General features: G+C 36.3%; 1 protein-coding gene across 1 annotated transcript; it reads left to right on the forward strand.

Annotated features, from left to right (window-relative positions):
• Positions 1–17,221: 17,221 nt before the first annotated feature.
• On the forward strand, positions 17,222–17,794 carry LOC113189653 (interferon alpha-5-like). The gene has a single exon (XM_026398541.2). The coding sequence runs from the start codon at positions 17,222–17,224 to the stop codon at positions 17,792–17,794; it is 573 nt and encodes a 190-aa protein (XP_026254326.2).
• Positions 17,795–23,267: the final 5,473 nt, after the last annotated feature.

Consider the following 23,267-nt stretch of genomic DNA (forward strand, 5'->3'; position numbering starts at 1 on the left):
TGAACACACCTTACCACACTCCCACAAGTTCTGCCATTTCAAAGACTCTCCTTCCTGCTGGAATTATGACATGAATTCAAGCCATTTTTGATACATTTTCAAGAGTTAAGCAACATTGCACTCAAATCTACAAGCACTAATCTCTTACAACCCTATAGATGTTCCTATCTGTCTATTTAAATATTCATTTAACTATTTATAAAATTTTTTCATAAAATATTATGTAAATCTTTATAGTATGATTAATAAAAACAAAGCATTGTCTTTATATTTTATCAACTTATTTTGCATCCCTTAATTTTTTAACTCTTTGTATTCCTGGAGGAGAATGATGGTTTGTGTAAATATTTTTTCCCCTTCTCTTTAATTTTTATCATAAATAGCAATCAAAATTTAGGTTCTAAATTCTGAATTCTTTGTTGAGTTAATTTCACATACATCATTATTTTTTGCAGTTTTCATTGCAGCTTAGCTGTAATACTTTTATACAAGCTGAGATTAACAGAAAAATGAATGAAAATCTGAGTATATAAAAGAAAAACATGAATATCTCACCCCATATGAAGGGAAAAATAACGGGATTTCTCTTACTCTCTCTCCTCCTACTCTGATGGGGTTCCTGCTTAGATATTCTTCATCTCTCACTAATTATGCCAGTTCCACCTATTTTCCCCTGTAGTGATTAATGCTTTCAATACACACAACAGCTGATTTGTAAAAACACAAAAGTGGTGCACATTAGTGGGATACCATATTATGTTTGGTGCAAAGTTTAAATCAGGTTAAACACACTCATCTCCTTGAACATTTATCATGTCTCTGTTGTGAACATCTCAACATACCTCCCTCCAGCTTTTTCAAATGCACAGGATGTTAGTGCCCTGTACAATCACCACATCCTGCATTTGCCCTCCAGCTTCTTGCTGCTTTCCAGCTGTACTGGGGAACCATTGATCAGCCTTTCCCATCTTTCCCCACCTTCTGTTCTCTGTAGTCTCTGGTAAGAGCCATTCCACTCTGAGCTCCTATGAGATCAACTTCTCGTGTGGCACTTGTCTTCCTGTTCAGCTCATTTCACTTTACATGATGATCTCTAGTTCCATCCATGCTGCAGATCACAGCTTTTCATTCTTTTCTCTTGGCTGAATGATATGCATTGGGCGGAACTGCCTACAGCCCAGGTTCTGCCTCTGATGTTTCATTTGGTGCCAGTTCTCTGATTTGTTGATAGCAGTGTCACATGTTTAAGCTTCTTGAAGAACCAACTAAAATCTTTGAGATAATCTAATCTCAAAACATCAATTATTTATTCTGCCAGGATTTTATTTTCATTTACCATATGAAAAGAGTTTTTATTGCTTATTATGCAGATTCTCTGGTAATCACTTCGTTAATAATTATGCACACTACTTAACAATAGATACATGCATAAAGCTATTTACTGTTCTTCTATAACAATTTTAGGAAGTACATGTTTTAACAACCTGGTTTTGTTTTTTACCTTTTGAAACATTTGTTCTTACTATTTTTAAGTCTTTCTCATTTTCTAGTAGAGATGGCTATGTCAAGAATTCTTCTTTATTATTTCCTTTTTTCCTTATTCATTTAAGATTTCTTCTCCATATAGTATAATGGTTTTATAAATCTTAAACTCTTAAGGATTAAGAGTTTAAGATTTATAAACAAATACATTTGCAGTGAATATAATAGTCTAAGGCAGTTCCTTCAAAAGATGGAAAAGTGAAGTGGATTGAAAATTTCTCATCTTCAATATCTAAACTGAAAAGTAAAATTGAGTTAAAACTATTCTTAAAACAAAGATTTACATCTATCACTAAAAGACAGCAAGCAACAGTTTAGGTGTTTGGGGATTAAAAACATCAGAAATTCAAAATATTAATCAATTGATTATTACAAGTGATATAGAATTCTGCACTTAGTCTAGGTTCTACCTGTACACAAGTTTGATCCTGAGCAATTCATAAAGCCTCTCTGTGACTCAGTTTTCACAAATGGAAAGTAGGATGAAATATTACTGAAGTTGCATGTATCAAACACACTAAAACTTTAAAAAACACTTAGCCAAGTATCCTCCACTGAATGAGGGCTTAACGGTGAGGACTAATTTCTTACTTATTTATAGAGATATGTATAAGAATAACAAACTCATAAATCTCTGTTTTATTGACAAGGTGGCACAATTTTGAATAATTGAAATGAGAGTTGTACTGGAGAAGACTTGAAATAGAGAAACTTGGAACTGAAAGTAAGTCTGATTAATATTCAAACTGTATTGATGGCTTGTAAGTATCTTGTGTAGGATTAGAGTCTAAAACAAATGTTGGGTGTGTGTGTATAGCATATCATATTTAATATACAATTGTTGGTAACATGTTATTCACAATATGTATATATGTGTATATATATATATATATATATATATATTCAAACAAATATATTTTATTTATGTGTGCCTGTGACACTCCTCCTTCCTCTCTATTTACCTGGATCCTATCATGTCATTCTCATATCACAATAGTTTCCTTCTCTCTGCTGCAGAAATCCCCAGTGTTCCTGGCATAGTGGCACATGCCTGTAATCCCAGAGGCTCAGGAGACTGAGGCAGGAGGATTACAGCCTCAGCAACCTAAGGACGCCCTAAGCAACTTAGCAAGACTCTGTCTCAAAATCAAAAAATAAAAAAGGGCTGGAATGCATCTCAGTCCAATCCCTGATACCAAAAGAAAAAATAAAAGCTACAAAGAGTAAAAATGCAACTTTAAGAATGGAATAATATATTTGCATATCATTTGTCATACAGTACCAAATATATGCTACAGTATAGATGAACCTTGAGAACATTATGCTAAGGTGTACAATTTGGTAAAAATTATTGTTGAAGATTATAGTTACCTAACTCTGTTATAGAGTATTAAAGCTACTTCCCTCAGTCTATCTGCATTTAGGTACCTTTTATCCAGCCTCTTTGTGTCCTCCCTCTACCTCATCTTTGTAGTTTCTAGAGGTCTTATTCATTCAACTCCTATATAATCAATAGTTTTAGCCTTGTGTTTGAGTGAAAACATGTGGTATTGGTTTTCCTGGGCCCAGTTTATTTCACATAAGATAATGAATGACCTTCGTTCTATCCACATGGCTGCAAATGAGATTTCATCCTTTCATGATTGAACAATATTCCATTGTGTACATATGGACACACAATGGATGCCTGAATGTATATGTGTATACACACACACATATATGAAATATATATTCATTTATCCATTGACAGATGTCACAGTTGGTTTTATATCTTGGCTATTGAGAATAGTGTGGCAATAAACACAGCTTTGCAGGTGTTTCTATTATACAATGAGTTTTTTCCCTTTGACTATATATTCTTTAGTGGGATCATATGGGAGTCCTATTTTCAGTTTTCTAAGACATCTCCAAACTGTTTTCTATAATGGTTATATTGATATACATTTCCATTAATGATATGTAAGATTTTGCCTTACATGCATCAACACCTGGATTTATTACTTTTTATTTTTTTGATAATAGTCACTTTAACTAGATTAAAATGTTATCTCATTGTGGTTTAGATTTCTATTATCCTGATTATTAGTGATACTGAAAGTGTTTCATGCTGCCTCTTTTGTGTCTTCTTTCAGGAAATGTCAATCCGGATATTATGCCCATTTAAAAAATTGAATATTAACCATTGTGAGATGAATCATTTTCAAATATTTCTCCATCCCATTCTCTAGATTATCTCTTAAGTCAGTTGAATGTCTACTTTTCTGTGCAGAATCTTCTTAGTTTTTTATAATTTCATTTGTCTACATTACTTTTGTTGCCTGTATATCAAAAATCTTATCAAAATATTTTTGCATACTTCCATAGTTTTTTCCCTATATGTTCATCTACTACTTCATAGTTTGGAGTCTTTCTTTTAGGTTGTTGGTGCATTTTGAATTGATTTTTGTAAATGGTGAGAAATAGGAGTCTGGTTTCATAGTTGTTCATATGTATACCCTGTTTGCCTACCACTATTTATTGAAGAGAATTTTTTTTTCTCTAATGTATGCTATTGCTGTTTGTTGACGTTTACTTGGCTGTTTTTGTAGAATAATTTCTGGTTTTTCTATTGTATTCCATGGTCTGTGTATCCTTTTTTTAAAAAATAATAACACCATGCTTTTATTGTTTGTTTTTCCTACTATCATTTTTATACTGCTTTCAGCTTACATTTAATCCACATGTGATCAGCTCTGAGGAGAAAAGGGGAGAGTCACAAAAACCAACTCCCAGAAGGCTGACCACTGATGACAATCACTATAGCTCTCACTTTGTCTGGCAGGTCAGTGGATATTATCCTCCCCTGAGTGATAATGATCACCAAGATAATGATCCACTCAAACATTGAAAGACCACTTTCAGAAAGCCGTAAAAGAACAGAAGAACAGTCACTGTTCTTAGAGCCTTGCAAATATTAACTCAGTCCTCTCAGTAACCCTGGTTTATAGAATCTATTGGAAAGAAATATAAATCTGGATTACTTAACCAAAGATCTAATGTCAATACTCCAGGGAGAGTTGAGACAAGTATGTCTAAAGGACTCATTAAAAAAAAAGAAGAAGGAGAACAGGGATGCACGTGGAAATTGTGAACCAAGGAGAAGACACAGCATGGATGAAGTAGATGAGGGAGTTATGATAATGAATTTCAAGTTCACATTAGTCAAGTTATGAAACCAGTCTAGGAAATAAATGGATAAATAAATGGATAAGAAGTAAATGGATAAGGAAAATGTGGTATGCATATACAATAGAGTTTTATGTAGCCATAAAGAAAAAGAAAATTTATGGCATTTTCAGTTACAGGGATAGATCTGGACAACATTGTTAAGAAAAATCAGCCAAGAATTTGGAGGGAAATGGATGGCATTAGAGCAGATTATGCTAAGTGAAGCTAGTCAATCTTTAAAAAACAAATACCAAATGACTCCTTTGATATAAGGGGTGTAAACAAGGACAGGGTAGGGACGAAGAGCTTGAGAAGAATATTTACAGTAAACAGGGATGAGAGGTGGGAGGGAAAGGGAGTGAGAAGGGAAATTGCATGGAAATGGAAGGCGATCCTCAGGGTTATACAAAATGTCATATAAGAGGTAAGGAGGGGTAAGTCAAGAGAATACAAATGGAAGACATGATTTACAGTAGAAGGGGTAGAGAGAGAAAAGGGGAGGGGAGGGGAGGGGAGGGGAGGGGGGATAGTAGACAATAGGACAGACAGCAGAATACATCAGACACTAGAAAGGCAATATGTCAATCAATGGAAGGGTAACTGATGTGATACAGCAATTTGTATACGGGGTAAAAGCGGGAGTTCATAATCCACTTGAATCAAACCGTGTAATATGATGTATTAAGAACTATGTAATGTTATGAACGACCAATAAAAAAAAAAAAGATAAAGGCTATACCCCCAAAGATAATAACTAATATTGTTCTGCAATCATTTCACTGAGAAGCCTATTTGCCATTATTATCTTACCTTGTTATAAATGTCTTGTAAGAAAATAAGAAAATTGCCATAAACCTTAAAAAAGAATAGCAAAAATTATTTTTGTTGATAACATGATGATTTGTCTAAGAAACTCAAAGAGATTCTAATAATAAACTGTTCGAATTATAGATGATTTTGGAAAAGTGGACAGATTCAAGATTCAAAACCACCAACTTTTCTCTCTATTAATAGTATATACTTAGAAAGACATGGAAATTAAAAAAAATATTTTATTTACAATCCTTATGAAAGCTTAAAATACTTAGTACAATTTCAAGATACCAAAACATACACAACAGCATAGAGAACAGTAACTAGTCAGCTAGCTTTAACAGTTGTCTAAAAATATTATTCTGCCATTGTTATGCCTTCCCTATTCTCTGAAGTACTTAAAAACAAATTTCAGAAATCAAATCAGTAAATTCAATAAGATATAAAATTTATTGATGATTGCCTAGTATGCATGAGTGTGGTGAGCCGTTTCTGTGAACTGTGGCCGCCATTACAAGATGGCGCTGGTTTCCCCTGTAGTCTGTGACAAACAACTCCTTATCAGAATGAGTTGGCACGCTGTGACTTGGCACCCTGTGAGAAAAGTCCACGTGGCAGCTTCGCATTGGGGCTTGAGGTGCTTTATTAAGGCTGGGAGGGGCATCCAGGGGTTAGAAGAAAAAGTATCAAGGACCTGAATAAACTGCTGAGAGAAGATTCCCGAGTTGCGTCTTCCTTGCGGGCAAGGGGTCGCGACACATGAGGCCCTGGGTTTAATCCCCAGCACCACAAAAACAAAACAAAATAATATACCTTACCTTATTGTTGATTTATTTCATATAAACCTTGACTAATATTACTAGGGTTCAGCATCAATTTGACTCCTATTTTTTACTTTTATAGATATATACTGAAAATGTTGTTCACACAAATAAATAGATGGGACTGTGTTATAATGTCAACCAATTATCTGAAAAATTTTTTAAGTGATATGACAAAAACCACAGGGTGATCTATTATTTAATGTTTCATATCAAATATCTATATTTAATTATATATCAAATATATGTACTATTACTAAAAATGTATTAACCTAATTAATATAATGTTATTATATATTAATAAAACAATACATTAATTTGTAAAAAAAAAAAAAAAAAGAAAGAAAAATCAGCCAGACTCAAAAAGTCATGGTTTGTATGGTTTCACTCAAATGTGGAAGCTAGAGAGAGAAAAGAAAAAGGAGGGGGGTGGGGAATAATTATAATGAAAATATAAGGGAGACCACAGGAGTGAAAATGAGAATTAAGATGAGGAAAGAGGGAACGTTAAGTTATGAGCACATATGAATGTATCACTATAAATCCCACTATCGTGTATAATTAGAATGCACCAGTGCAAAAGACTGAAAATAAATGCATAATGATAAAAAAGAAATGTGGTGCCCTAATTGTTGTTGAATGTTCTCAAACTCCTGACTGTGAACCAGTAGTTCAAGTGCTGTTCACATATTGCTTGTTTTTTAAAGGAGCTGCATTATGACTAGGACTGAGGGATTCCATGGGTTGCACTGGCCTCATGGATAATCTCCCCCTGCAGGCCTCACTGGAGCAACCCTCCACCCTATCAGTGCTCTGCAGGCTGCTGTGCTCTGTCACTCATGCTGGGGACACTGATGTTGTCCTTATCTCTGGGCGAAGATTCTGCTCCAGCCTCCACTTCAGTCACCTCTCTGTGTTAGAGGAAACAAGTGGAATGATTCTAAATCCCGAAATCAGACCTTATAATCTGCAGGAAAAACAAACTCAATTGATGTTGCTTTATTTCCTGAGGATCAGCCCTTGTTTCAGTGGACGCTTAGAGGATCTATCTTATCCTTCCATGGATCATACTGGCTCCTGCAACTTCTTCCTATTTTTAGACATGAGCTCTGATGTTGTGAACATGTAAGAGGTGTGTTTTGGGTATAGTCACTTGCTGGTGGAATCAGGACATGGAACTTTCTAAACAGGAGCACAGTTAAGCTGCTGGATTCTTTGGCAGTTCACTGGGAAAAGAAGAGCGGGCAGGTCCCCTTCTGCTTACTGATTCTGTGCCGGGCTGAACATCAATGGGCATTGACCTTCAAAACTTAGGCTTTAGTAGACAGGAAGAGTCAAGCATGGCCATGTTCACATTCCTGGTCATCCAGTTCGAAAAACGTGATTGTCTCCAGGTTGTGCTGTGTTGTGATCCCAGGAGCATTTGGACATTCCTCCTGTTTTTCGGTGCCTGAATGTGCCAAGCTGTAAATGAGGTTGGGTGAAGCACAGCCTGTGTCTGCAGAGAGGAACACTTGACACCTCAGTGTTGATTCTCTCTCCCTAGCCCACCCGTACCCCATACTCCACCATGCCTCTAGGCTCCCTGTTCTGTTGAATTCATAAGCTAATAAAACTAGGATTTGAAGCAGTATGTGGCTACACAGATTTTCAGAGAGAAGTTATATTATGAAGCTAGCCATACAATTATTTCAAGTTATATAAACAAAAAATGATATGAATATAATGAAAAATTACATCAAGTGTAAATAAGTAGCAAGTGAAGAATGGAAGAGGTTATAATGATTGAAAGATGTCAGCATTCAAAGACAGCCAAGTTCATAAAAAAAAAGATCCACATAGATTTTTTCCTAAACTAGTTACCTCACAAGGGGTGGACAAGGAAAGAAAGGAAAGGGACCAAAATTACTTCACACATAAACTGAGGCTCTCTAGCCCACCAAAGGGAGGGAAGCAATGGAAAGCTCTAGAATCATCTTAGGGAGAGATTTGAGAGATCCCAGTGAAAGCAAAGCCCCTTCCTTCCCCCTGAGCTTCACAATCACTTCCTGATCCACTTATCAATCTCAGTGCTGTGCAGATTGCCTGAATCCCTCCCAGTCCTACCCAAACAGCGTCCACAGTGTCAGCTGGCTACTGTGTCCTCTGAAGTCCTTTACTCTCCTCTGTGCTCTGATGACCAAGTCCAGACAGAAATAATACAAGCTCATGACCTACACAGAGGGACATTAAGGTCTTCCTTCTGGTAGAAATTAAAAGGATGGAATCTGATTGTAGGAAGGAATTTGTAGGGACAAATTGCACTTAATAAAAAGCTAACACACCATTCAGCAGATTTTCCTGGCTATCTTTTGAGCTTCACAGCGGATAGGCAGCTCCCCTGCCATGCTCTGTGTCCTGAGAAACTGGAGGTAGTGATCACCACGGAGCAAGGTGAATTCTGATCCTTTGTCTGCACAGACCTGTCCTTTGCTCAGAGGACAGGACCTGCCTGAAACTTGATGAATTTTCCCTAAGATTAAAATGCCAAAGAGAGTAGTTTATTCCAATATTAAAGATAAAGGCTTCCCCCCCCCCTAGGTAAGAGACTTGTGCCTTTTTTTCCCTCTGGAGAAACAAACTATATCATCGGAGATCAACACTGCTTAAACCCAACAATGCCAGCTCTCCACAGATTTGCTGATATCCTCATCTCTTGTGGCCAGCAGATGGTGATCCTCCTCTGTGACTTTGACATAACCTTAGAGTACAGTGGAGCTTGCTGTTTCCTTCTATGACATCATTGTAACAGGGACATCCCCTCCTTTCCAAAAACATTCATAATGCATGAACAAAAACCACTCACATAGGAGTTTCTGATAAACCGAGAACTTTCACTCAACTTTTTCCGTCAAATGTGGTATCTGTATTACAAAAGGGAAATTGATGGAAAGAAACCACAAGGGAGGAGAAAACAGCTGTGTGAATATGCAGAGCAGGCTAATGAGGAGTGAAGGAAGACCCCCAAGTGGGGAATTCTAGAGGAAGGGAAAATGATTATTGTGATTTCCTAATGGAAAAAAAATGTAAGCCAGAGTAATAGGAAGGAATGTGCCAGCCATCAGAATAAGCCCAGAGAGTAACATACCTATTACCAGTCAGTTTCAGAGCCTAACGTATCCAGAATGGCCTACAAGCTGTCATGTTCTGACTCAACCTACAAATAAGACTTATCTTCCATGTGAAGAGTAACTATTCTTCAGTCTTCTCTAGAACTCTTCCCAGATTTTCTTTATTTTTTAAAAATATCATGCTTTTGAAGGTAGTTATTGAGAGATATCACTACTCGGATACACATCCTTACATAGATGGTAACCATTGTCATTACCCAAAAGTACTTTCTGCATTATGAGGAAAAACCCATGCAGTGGTTGGACTTCTGCATAGATCAGAAACCTGCCCCCAAACTTGTTGCTGCTCTTGTCACATCAGAGTGAACTCTTCCCTGAAAGAGTTTCCCTTAGCCTGCATGCACTGAATGCTGCTTTCTGTTTCCTTTGGGTACAGCTACTATGACATCACATGCAACGGAAAAAGGAGAGCTCTCCAGCAGATGTCTCTGCAAAACCTAGATGTTTTAGGGGAACTTCTGCTTTCTACTTTTTCTGCTTGCTCTTCAGGGAAACCTTTAAGCTGAAACCACAACACTTCAGAAAGCAGCCCTATGTGAATGGGCAGGCAGGTGAAGGGAGAGAATGACAAGGGTGTCCTGGGAATTCTACCTGAGAGAGGAAGAAACCTGGGGTGCTATGGGAATGAGTCCTGGGATGCTGAGGGCAAGGGTGGTAGTGGTGTTGGTGTGTGCCTAGGACCAGAATCAAAATGAAACATTATGAGTCTTCTGCTCTTCCATGAAAATGTTCATTCCCACTGTAAGGTATTAACATGAGCCACAATTTCCTGAGTGCATGTAAATTCCACTTCTTTAAAATGAAAAAGAGCCATTCTTCAGTCTTTATAGAACTCATGACAGAATTATAGGCTTTCAGGTTGCCTTCTTTAAAGGTCAGTTAGTGCCTCTTTAGGGGGGAAAGTTATAAGAATTCTCTGCAAAAACAAGTGGTATCCTCCTAGACAGGAAAGAAAAATAATAGAATGCCTACATAATTTTAAATCCTGTCTATGGATGATACTATGCTAAGGTCTTTGAAATGCAAGTATTTTTTTTAGTGTTTGCAACATATTTTGAACGTAAATTTTATGTATAAGAAAACTGTAGATTGAAGTTTAAGTGGGTTGTGCTATATCACACATACACCTAGCAGAATGGAAATTCAATGCCAGTTCTTTATTCTGGTTGACAACTGATATTGTAAATAGTTTTGATTCCTGTTATAATTGTTAACTCAAATTTTCTTTGGAATTATACACAACACATTCGCACTTTAGATTTCCATGATTCATGTTGCATTTTCAACTGGTTTTGACCAATTTTTTTTTTCAGTTTTGGGTAGTAGATTCACTGATGCATTTTCCTACTTTCAGTTTATAAAGGAAATGTGTCAGTCTTCATGTCAATGTTGAATTGATTATGTGTACCCACAGAAATTTTAATATGTCCAATACTAGGAAAATTATAAGAAGTAATATAAAAGAATTCTTATCAAATACAACAATATCAGAAAATGAAATGTATTTGAACATGGGTGTAGTAACAATTATGTAAATTAAATAAGTTAACAAAGCCAACAATTTTAGGAGTCATTTTCTCATCAGTAATAATAAATATTTTGATGGAAATTGAATAATTTTCTATTTCTGCTCAACAATTCAACAAAACACAAGTAGCTTACTGGTAATCAAAGAATCATTAATTGAAACAATTATCAATTGTTTTTGTAAATAACTATGTCATAATTTAAAATAAACATATGTGTTAGTCGGCTTTTGTCACGGTGGACAAAACTCCTGACATAAACAAGTATTAAGTATTTTGTATTAAGAGGCTTCACTCCATAGTCAACTAACTCCATTGCTCTGGGCCTGAGGCAAGGCAGAACATCATGGCGGCGGGGCCAAGCTGCTCAGGTCATTGCATCCTAGGAGCAGAGAAAAAACAAGGAAGCATCCAGGTTCAAGATAAACCCTTCCCTTCCAGGGCAGGCCCCCAGAGACCCACTTCCTCCTGTAGGCCCTTCCTCCTACAGTTTCCTCACAGCCCCCCATAGGCCATTCAGATATCAGTTGGCTCATCAATTGATGAGGTAAAATCCACATGATCCAATCACTTCACAAGAGCTCAACCTCTCAACATTGCTGCACTGGGAACCAAGTCTTGAAAACTGTTTGGGGAATCCTTCCTCTCTAAACTTTAACACTATATTAAGCATATTAATATGATTTTCACTACATCAATTACATAAAATCTATCAAAAGTATATTGAAAACAATAGCCAACTATGCACACAAGAAAGTAATCTACAATCTTTCCAGTTCTACTGTTCTTTCTTCCCCCACGTCAGAATCACTAACTTCTCTCTTATCCACACCCCTCCTCTCCCTGGAATGATGGCATCTCAATTGAGCTTCTTGGTTCTTCCTTCTCCATCTCACAGAGAAAATGTGGGGCAGTGGGACTCAGCAAATGGTGCTAAATAAAATTAATCTGCTTTTTCATTTTTACTTATTTCAAAGCCTTTAAAATTTTAGACCTTATAAAATTAGTTTATCATTGATATACATCATGTTTATGTTCATCTTGACATAATTGTACAAGCATGGTACACAGTTTGCACCAGTTCAATCCCTGATAATTTCCCTGCCCCTTCCTTCTCCCCCCATTTTCTTCCTTCTACACTACTGATATTTCTTCTTTTTATTTATAGTGTGAGTTTATTGTGTTATGATTATAAATAAAGGTTCAATTCACTGTGCTACATTCATGTATGTAGATAGGAAAGTTTGGTTAGTTCACTCCTCAGTTCTTCCCTTTTCCAGTCGTCCCTCTTCCTTTCTTCTCAATCCCCTTTCTCTATATCACTCATTCTCAATCTCCTTCCTCTACACCACACTCATCTCCTCATCTCCCTTTGGATTCCCCACCCCATTTTTCTTTTCTTGGTTATTGATTTGTTTGTTTATTTTTTGCTTTAGGTTCTGCATATGAGATAAAACATCCAGTCTTTGACTTTTGGTTTATTTCACTTAGCATCATATTCTCCAGTTTCATCCATTTACTAGAAAATGCCATAATTTCATTATTCTATATGTTTGAATAACTCTATTGTGTGTGTGTGTGTGTGTGTGTGTGTGTGTGTGTGTGTGTGTCTATCTCACATTTCTTTATCCTGTCTTCTGTTGATGGGCACATAGGCTGGTTTTATTGCTTGGCTATTATGAATTGTGCTACTATGAATTTGATGTTGCTCCTTCCCTAGAGCATGCTGATTTTAGATGTTTTGGATATACACCCAAGAGGGGATTACTGGATCATGTGGTTGTTGCATTCCTAGTTTTTTGAGGAATCTGTATACTGTTTTCCACAGTGATTGTACTACTATGCAGTCCCACCAAAAATGAACAAGTGTACTATTCCCTCACATTTTTGCCAGCATTTATTACTATTTGTATTCTTGACAATTGCCTTTCTAATTAAAGTGAGATGACATGTCAAGGTAATTTGGATTTGCAATTCCCTGATTGCTAGAGATGATGAGATATTGAACATTTTTTTTTTTTGGTTGATCATTTGTGTTTCTTCTTTTGAGTAGTTTCTCTTTAGTTATTTTGCCCATTTATTAATTGGGTTATTTGTATTTTTGGTATTCATCTTTTTACTTCATTATATATTCTGGAGATTAATACCCTGAGGAACAAGATGCAAAGTCATTAAAGGCTCCATCCCTGGTAGCAAGAAGAGAGAATATAGTCATACAAAAAGAAGAATGAGAATCTTGGCAGGAAAAACCTTGAACTAAGGACTCAAAATCCAGTGCTTTTCAATCTAAAGTACTATTCTAATTATTGCATGCAAAATCTGGTAGTCAAACTGGAATGGAGTCCATTATCCCATAGAAATAAATGGAGATAAAGGAAGGAAATGCTCATTTACTGTGTGTGTGTGTGTGTTTGTTTGTTTGTTTGTTTAGACCTGAAATAATGGAAGAATAAAGGTCAGTAGTTTTTACAACCACAAAGATCCACCTTAAAATATGGAAAGTCTAAGACAGAGTTTCCTCTGTTTCTATGCTCATTTTGTCCAATCACTTTCTACCACTGCAAATATATTCTTTTCCTCCAACATCTTTTCTTTTGGTTTATCCTGACATTTTCAATTTATTGGGCCCACTTCTCCAAATAAGTCTATAAAATAAACCCAGCAGCAAACTTTTCTTTTTTTTCTAATCTTTTATTTATTTACTTTTTTAAATACACGACAGCAGTGGAATGCATTGCAATTCTTATTACACATATAGAACACAATTTTTCGTATCTCTTTATATAAAGTATGTAAACTTTTCCAGGCTATAAACAGGAGACATGAAGCAACTAGCAAGGCAGTTGACCCAGAGCCTTTTGTCATCTCAGTCCTCCACCTCAAGTACCCTGGACTCTCCTTTCTCCAGAAAGGCTCTCCTTTCTACACCTTTAGTTGCCTCTGTGAGCCTTATCAGATGTGAGCTCTGAGCCTTAGTTCTTTGGTTTAGTTGTAATTTGTCTCAAGCCTCTGGCTTGATCATGACCCACAACCTTGGGCTGTGGTGAATACAATAGAGAGCTTTATAGATACTTGAATGCAAGAATAGAAATATGTAAGATTTCTAAGAGGTGTTCATAAATATGCACTGAGGTGCACAGACTGTTTAACAACACATTTAAGTTCTTGTGGATACATTTGAAAGAAGGCAGCCTAGGATACAACATTGGTAAGTATATGGAGGCCAATTTTGCTATTATGTAACATTGCCTGGCAAAGAGAAGGGGAGGAATGGGAGCTGAATAGAAAGACTGTCATGGCTGAAGAAGGGCTGTACAGGAAAATATTGATCAATCTAGAAATCAGTTCTGGTTCTTTTGGCCAGAAATGTCCCCAGAAACCAAGTGAGAACTGGGGAGTGAGAAAAGGGTGCATTGGGTTCCAACATTGGCTCCGCTATTCATGAGACACCTGTACTTCCATTTTTTTTTTTTTTTGTGGTAAATGTGGGCAATAGCACTGTCTGCTATGGTCTCTGGAAATTCAATAGGCTGAGCAATGGTACATGTTAAATATATATAGAAACATGAATATTGCTATTATTATTATTATTTTAGAAATTCTAGGGGCAATGTCTCATTGACTGTAAAAACTTTATACAACTTAAATATTTCATTCTTTCATTAACATGATTTATATTATTTATCTCTACTAGCTTTGGGAAAATATATTTTGAAAGTATCAATTCTTTGTTTCTTGACAGAGAAAAATTACAGGAAGAATACTGATCTTTGAGGTTTTTTTCTTCATCAGGGAAAATTCAATATATCTAACACTTTTCCATTATCCAGATAAAATACTGAGATTTCACAAATTAGCCTTTCTTGCACATGAACTTATGTGTTGGTTGATGTGTCTTCCCTCACACTGTGTGAAGCCTGGATTTGCAAAACTGGAAACAAGCCCTGGACCAGGAATTAATGACTCTTCCTTGAGCTCACATCTGCTTGCTACTTTCTTTTACATTCCTCACCCAATTGCCTCTTCTCTATCCTATCTAGTAATTTGCTTTGCTGGGCTGAACGTAGCTAAGTTATTTTTTGTCTCTTTTGTTTTCTAGAAGGATATTGTTTTCTTTATGTTTTTATCACATTTTGACATGTATTTGTGTTATTTTTGTCTCCAATCATTGGGATATAAAAAGTGACAACTTTTGCTTTCTATGAAGAAGAAAATGAGAAAGAAAAATATCTAGTGTCTTATGTGCTACGTGGAACAGTTGCACAGGCGACCAACCTTAATATCTTTAGATCTCAGTATTGGTATTTAGGAAAAAGATGATTTGCTTGTGTTGATAAGAGTCAACTAGGATTAGACTTCTGCAATTTCTTTAGAAAGTTTGAAATTAAATTTTAAAAAATAAAAGTGATAGCATTTTCTCAATTTTGTTTTCTCATTATCATGATATTGGTTCCCAAAGTGTGAAAATTACTCCTTTGAGGTACTCAAAGCTAACCGTATCTGACAAAAATTTATACCTTAAATTTGTATTTGGGGTAAAAATGGGAGTTCATAACCCAATTGAGTCAAATGTATGAAATATATCATGAGCTTTGTAATGTTTTGAACAACCAATAAAAAATATAAAAATAAAAAAATAAATAAAATAAAAAATTTATACCTTATTTCTCATTGGGTTTTCTAGGCTGGGGATGTAGCTCCCTGGTGGAATGCTTGCATAGCCTCAACAGGTCCTGGATTTGATCCCCAGCACTGAAAAAAAAAAAAAAAAGAAGAAGTCATTTGGCTTTCCTTTGTATGACATGGAAAGCACGCGTGCTGAGTTCATGGAGATAAGTAAAGTGTACGCAAGATCAGTGTTCCAAACCTGTGGCAAATAGATGGCTGGGATTGGAGGACTTTCCTGGGTTGCTGAATCTCCAAATTACATCCTGAGAGGTGACCTCCATATAGAGATGGGCTGTCATTATCTTCAATGTAAATTTTTCTTAAGTTCAAAACAGTGCTTATGAGTGTGTTTTGGGCTTTGAACATTAAATATAAAAATTTTGTATCTTACTATTGGATTCTACTAATGTTATTCAACTTGTCAATTATTATGTTCTGTACTGAAGAGAAGAAAATATCAACTCTTTGAAAACTATGTAGCAAAGAATGAAGTAAAAATTTTTGTAGAGTTAAAGTGAAGTAAACTAACAATAGATGTAAAGAAAATAATTTTCCATAGTTTATAGCATTTAAATGATTTTAAATATTTTATTACATTAAAATTATTATGCTTTTATTAAGAGCTTATTGGCACATGAATATGATACAATGATTTCTATAAGTAAGTTAGTTACATTAAAGCCACAGAGTAAACTTAATTAGAAAGTTAAATTCAACACCAAAAGCTTTTCTAATTAACTTTTAGTTTAATATTTTTTGTTTTAGTTATACATGGTAGTAGAATGCATTTATGCACTTTGATATATCATACATAAACGGGGTATAATTTCTAATTTTCTCATTGTACATGTTATAGAATCACATTGGTCATGCAGTCATATATGTACATAAGGTAATAATGTCTGTTTCATTCAACTATCCTTCTTATCCTCATATTTCCTACCCTCCATTTACTCCCCTCTACTTAATCTAAAGTAACTCTATTCTTTCCTAGTACACCCCTCCCAGCGCATTGACACCAGGAAAGATGGCACACACCTGCTATCCCAGTGACTGCAGAAGCTGAAATAGAAGGAGGCCAGCTTCAGCAACTAAGCAAGTCCCTAAGCAACTTAGTGAGACCCTGTCTCAAAATAAAAATAAAAGGGAAGGGGATGTGGCCCAGTAGGAACAAAAAAGTAACAGGAGTTTCAGTTGGGAAAATAATTCTAAAAGGGGGGGTCTCAGGGCAGGGGACAGAGAATTAATATTGAAAAACTGGTTGGTTGGGAAACAGTGCTCTAAGCACATGTAGTGAATGCATAAAGGAAAGCAAAAACAGAAGTAGAAAGTTCCAGGGGTGACATTCAGAAACTTGAAAGTATAATGGTTTCTATATAAGACATAGGAACAAGTCAAGGGCTTCAGAGAACCTAGAGGCAAAGATTCAAGATCACCCATCTCAAGCAGCCCAGCAGCATCTGCAAGATCCCCAATGGCCTTGCCCTTGCCTTTCCTGCTGGCCCTGATGGTATTCAACTGCAAGGCCACCTGCTCTCTGGGCTGTGACTTGCCTCAGATACACAACCTGGGTCTTGAAACTCCTGACAGGAATGAGGAGGGGACCTCAACCCTCCTGGAAAAAATGAGGAGAATTCCCAGTTTCTCCTGCCTGAAGTACAGAAAGGACTTTGCCTTCCCCCAGGAGCAGTTGGAGGGTGAGCAGGTGCAGAAGGCTCAAGTTGTTGCTGTCCTCCACCAGATGACCCAGCAGATCTTCAACCTCTTCAGCATCCAGGAGGCCTTTGCTGCTTGGAACAAGACCCTCCTGGACACCTTCCTCACTGGCCTCCATCAGCATCTGGATGACCTGAAAGACTGTGGGACCCACCAGGTGGAGGTGGAAGAGGCTCCCCTGAGGGCTGTGAGGAAATACTTCCACAGGATCACTGTCTACCTGAAGGAGAAGAAATACCTGCCTTGTGCCTGGGAGGTGGTCAGAGCAGAAATCATGAAATCCTTCTCTGCATCAGCCAACCTGTATGCAAGACTAAGGAGCATGGAATGAGACCTGGTCCAGCAGGGAAATGCTTCTCACTGATGAACACACCTTACCACACTCCCACAAGTTCTGCCATTTCAAAGACTCTCCTTCCTGCTGTTATCATGACATGAACTCAATAATTTTTTTAGATATTTTCAGGACTATTATAAAATATCACATTCCTTATCCAGGACCCTTATGATGTATCTATTTATGTATTTATTGAAATATTTAATTTTGTACTATTTATTAAATCTTAATTATATTTGTTTATATAATCTCAGGTGTGCCTTTAAATTTGTCTGATAAAATAAAATATATACTTCATATTTAGTCAACTTTTTATTTTGTTTCTTTTATTAAATTTTTATTATGAAAGTTTGCACTTATTCTTGAAAGAATTCATCACATTTCATTTTGTGACTTGATCAAAAAATCAATGGTATAATTGATTTACCCACTAATGTTACATTTAGGCTACACTTAAAAATTTACATCGTGTAAATCAGTTGCAAGTTGTTCTGAGGGTATTGAGGTGAACATGACATACAGTTCCTACTCTCATCTATATGATTTTTTTTTGTTTTGTTTTAGTTGTAGATGGACACAATATGTTTATTTTATTTTTATGTAGTGCTGAGGATAAAATTCAACCTCATGTGTGCTAGGCAAGCACTCTACCACTGAGCTACAACTCCAACCCTCTATCTGATATTTACAGGGAAAGAAACCTAAACAAGTTGATCATACTGAATGTCCATTATGTTAAATGCTACAATGAGAAGTATGAGGAAACCAGTGAAATTCTCTCAGTGGAAGGTACATGCAGCATGTTAGCCCATAAAGGTGAATGCAGAGAAATCTTTTCTAAATTGCAAGCTTGTACATTCATTAGGTATTTGCACTTTGATGTCTATCAAGAAACACAATGTCTGATGGCAACTCTACCTGTCATGATTGGTGACTGTAAATCTAGCCGAGAAGACGGTCTTGTGGGGAGAGAGTGTAGAGAGAGAAAAAGACAAACTGAGAACTTTTTGACTTTTAGTAAAGGGAAGGGAGAGAAGATCCAAGAAGGTGATAGAGATTGAAGACACTGATATTAGAAGGATAACAAGAGAGAATGGTAGAGATAAAGTGTATAAGAAAATTAATTTGCCTAGAAGAGGTATCCATGGATTTACTGAGGATGTGGATTTAATTTCTCACTATTAGGCAGTGTGATTCCAATGAGAGCAGGTTGGGTAGAAGTGACCAACAGAAACCATACTGGAGAGGGTAAAAGATGAATAAATGAAAAAAAGTTAGTGAGAACATAGAGAAAACACTAATGAGAGATTATCTTCTGAGGCATGGATAAAAATAGGGTGTGCTCTGAAAAAGATTATTTTGTTCTGGGCATGGTTTTCACTTTTTGAAACATTTTGTTCAGTTAGATATCGTGGATTTAAGATATTGTCAATATCTTATATTGTATTAATATAAAATCGTGATATATTTTAATACAATGATCACTTATTCTCATTTGATTGGTATCATGTTAAATGTCAGTCTGCTCATCTGTGGATTGAAACCATCACTGAAATGGGAAAATTGATGGAACTGGTGAGCATTAGAAGTGGATCCTAGAATTATTGGGTTGGAAATGACCCTGAAGTATGTGGGAGCTGAATAAGAGGAGAGATGGTCTCCCATGTGTTATATCACCTGAGCTATCAGTCAGTTTAACCTTCAACTCATTCAGACTTACATCTTTTCCTTTTACTCCATTGTTTTCAAATGCAATAACAGCTTCCTAGAAATAATGACCGAAGAAAGAAAAATAATGCATCAAAAATTATTGAGAATAATGGTTCATGCCCTTTTGTCTTCATTTTTTTCTTGGCTATTTTGCTTCTAACTTCAAGAAAAAAAAAGAAAGCAGTTCAGAAGCAGCAAGATAATCCTTGTTCAGAAAGATATTAAATAAAAAAGAATGCATAAATCTTGAAAGACTCCAAAACCAGTTCATAAACAAACAAAAACATCAGGCTAATTTTATTTAGCATAATTTGCTGGGTCTCACTGCCACGTGTCTCCTCTGTGAGCGGAAGAATAAACCAAGAAGCTCAACTGAAATTTCATCACCCCAGGGACAGGAGGGGTATAGATAAAAGGAGGAGACAGTGACTCTGCAGTGGAAAAAGAAAAATCATGAGATCTGGAAAGATTATGGGTGGTTATTTTTTTCTACATAGTGTTCTCCTCTTTGTAAGGTTTTTCTCCAGAAAAATTTTATGCAATTAATATATTGAAAATCATATTAATATGCTCAATATGTTTAAGTAAGAACATAGCTACTTAAAATAATAATTTAATGTTGTTTTAATGAATTCTATTTTGAACACCAGCAAGCACTTGGTTCTTGTTAATTTGTTAGGGAGAAATAGATATCTAATTCAGTCCTTCCTCAAAATTTCTCATTATTAGTGCTCACATAAGGATTCCTGGAAATACTGGCTTCTTATTAAGCTATTCAACTTACCGCATGTCACACTGGTTTACATCAACAGCTTTTTAACACATTTCATTTTGGGGTGTAGTTACATGTGTTAAGAACTCTTTTGTATTATTCCTGGTAATTTTCTTGGTTTTATAAATATCACAAACTTGTGTGGATACCCCCCAAAAAAAAAAAAAAAGTTCATGGAAGTGCAGAAGATACTTAGTGTTTCATAGTGATTCTGGCCCCAGGCATACCCTCTCCCAAAAAAAGCCCAACAATTACAACAAAAAATAACATACTTACCTTAGATATAAAGACTGACATACTTCCTTTCTAAAATGAAAGTAGGAAACTGGATTAGTGAATCCATTACTCAATAATAAAAAAAGGTTGAAAATATAACAAAAATCATGTGCATCTGGAACAGAATAGTGAATTGTGCATGTTTCCAGAATAAAAGGAATTTAACAACTGTAAGTGAAATATAAAATATAAAACTTACAAAATCAGTCATAAATTGGGATGAAGAATTTTATGTTGAAAAGTCCATTCTGTTTGGATGTGTGATGTTGAACAACCCAGTGAAACTCTTTGAGCCACAGAGAGCACCGATTTCTTAGAAATAAAATAAGTTCAAAATACTGAGTTTTTATAAATAGTAAGCAAACACTTGTCTTTAAAAACATTTGGGTTGGTATCTTTCACAGACTACATTTTTGAAATATGGTAGTATTTTTCTTATTTTCTTCACTGCCTAGAAGAACATTATTTGTCTCCATATAACATTTTTGGAACTGTGCCCCTCCCCCTTCATTCCCTGACCTCCAAAGGAGTCAACCTAAAATTCAAAAGTCTGTCATGAGTTTGAGAAAGGATAAAAAATTGTTCCTCCTCATGTTGAAGAAGTGTCATGTACATGCACTCAGGTAATGGTGGCTTGCATTAATACTTGACAGTGGGAATGAACGTCTTCATAGAAGTGCAGAAGACACAAAGTGTTTCCTGGTGATTCTGGTCCCAGGCACACCCTCTCTCTTCCCCTCAGCATTCCAGGACACCACAGTTTCCTTCCTCTCTCAGGTAGAATCCCAGGTCACCCCTCTCCCTTCACCTGCCTGCCCATTCACACAGGGCTGCTTTCTGAAGTGTTGTGGTTTCAGCTTAAAGGTTTCCCTGAAGAGCAGTGCAGCAAAAGTAGAAAGCAAAAGTTCCCCTAAAACGTCTAGGGTTTGCAGAGACATCTGCAGGAGAGCTCTCCTTAATTTCCGTTGCATGTGATGTCATAGTAGCTGTACCCAAAGGAAACAGAAAGCAGCGGCCAGTGCTTGCAGACTAAGGGAAACTCTTTCAGGGAAGTACAAGAACCGAGATGAGGGTGGGGGTGGCGGACAGGTTTCTGACTTATGCAGAAGTCCTTGCACTGCGTGGGGATTTCTCTTCATTTTCCGGAGACTACTTTTGGACAATGATATCCCCCTCAAAAGTATCAACCCATTAACTGAAAGCAAAAATTGAGTGAAAGTTTTCGGCTTGTCAGAAACTTCTGTATTTGTGTTGCTCCCCTCCCCCACCCCCTTATGCATATTTTTGGAAATGAGGGATTTCCCTGTTACAATGACGTCACAGTAACTGTAGGGAAAAGGAAACGCAAAGCAAGATCCCGGACACTCTGGGCTTGTTTCAAGATTTCCCGGGCCCCAGCGCCACCTCCTGGCCACCATGGATGAAGACGGATGAAGATGGTGGCACATCAAGTCTCTAGATGTTTATGCCCAAGTCCGATTCCTGCCACTGTGCTTATTATTTATTTGTTTGTTTGTTTTCTCGGAGCTAAAAGAACTGACCCCAGTAGGGAATGAGCGCCTTTATTGGGTGTATTTATCTTAGGGAAAATATTCCCAGTTTTTGTGTTGGTAATTTATGTTGTATTTGTAATTACATTTGTAATTTTATAATGTGTAACTCTTGCTATAATTTCTCTCTCCATTTTTTTTTTTTTTTGGTATCAAGAATTCAACCTGGAGGTACTTTTACCAGTGAGCCACATCCCCAGCACCCACTTTTTTTTTCTTTCCTTCTTTGTTTGTGTTTTGTTTTTGAAACAGGCTCTCACTAAGTCACTAAGCTGCATAGGGTCTCACTAAGTTCCTTTGGCTTTGAATTTGTGATCCTCCTGTCGCAGCCTCCATAGTCACTGGGATAGCAGGCCTATGACACTTTGTCTTGCTGGTGATGCTTATTTTTAACTTCACATGTATACAAAGAGCTGGACAGTTACTTTTTTATTTAAATCATGGGCGATCTAGGTCAGAGAACCAGGCCTTTTCCTAATCACATTCCTATTTTGCCTTGAAATATATTCTATTCTCTCTCTTTAAATCTTTTTTTTTTTTCATTCAATTCTGTATTCCATTAAGTTTTTTTCATCCCACAGTATGAGGTAATGATCTAAATTGCTTTCTTTTAGAATGTCAGGGAATTCCTGGAGTTTTTTGTTGACATGTTCTTTCATTTCCTATTAACATCCAATATATCTTTACCATAAATATAATTACTACTGAAAATACAAAGATTTTTTTAGATTATTCATGTTATTAGCATGAGTAGTTAAGTTTCCACTCTGCTATACTTCTTTTTATTGGTGATCATTAAAAATGTTTAATTCCTTTGATTAAACCAGGAGAGGCCCAAAATCCATTTCTACTTTTTAAATATTATTGCTTACATCATTTCACTTTATCATTGATCTAAGCTAAATAACCTTAGTCTCATGAAAATCATGACCACTGTATCTTCCAAAATGGTTTTAAAGTGCATCAAGGATTGGGACACATGGTAAAAACTACTAAAAAAAAGCAGGATCAGCAAAACTTTCTCAGAACTTAGAGCCAGGAACAATTATTAACCACAGAGCAATAATATTAATTTCAAATTAATTGTACAAGATGTACAATAGTCACCAAAATAAGAATGACTGGGGAGAAATAACTTCATAACCATGTAAACAAAGAC

This window comes from Urocitellus parryii, chromosome 4 (assembly GCF_045843805.1).
Source record: "Urocitellus parryii isolate mUroPar1 chromosome 4, mUroPar1.hap1, whole genome shotgun sequence".
In the NCBI taxonomy this organism is placed as follows: Eukaryota; Metazoa; Chordata; class Mammalia; order Rodentia; family Sciuridae; genus Urocitellus; species Urocitellus parryii.

What these genes read in the sequence shown, in the direction of transcription:
- LOC113189653 (XM_026398541.2), top strand. Translation starts at nt 17,222, where the DNA reads ATGGCCTTGCCCTTGCCTTTCCTGCTGGCCCTGATGGTATTCAACTGC.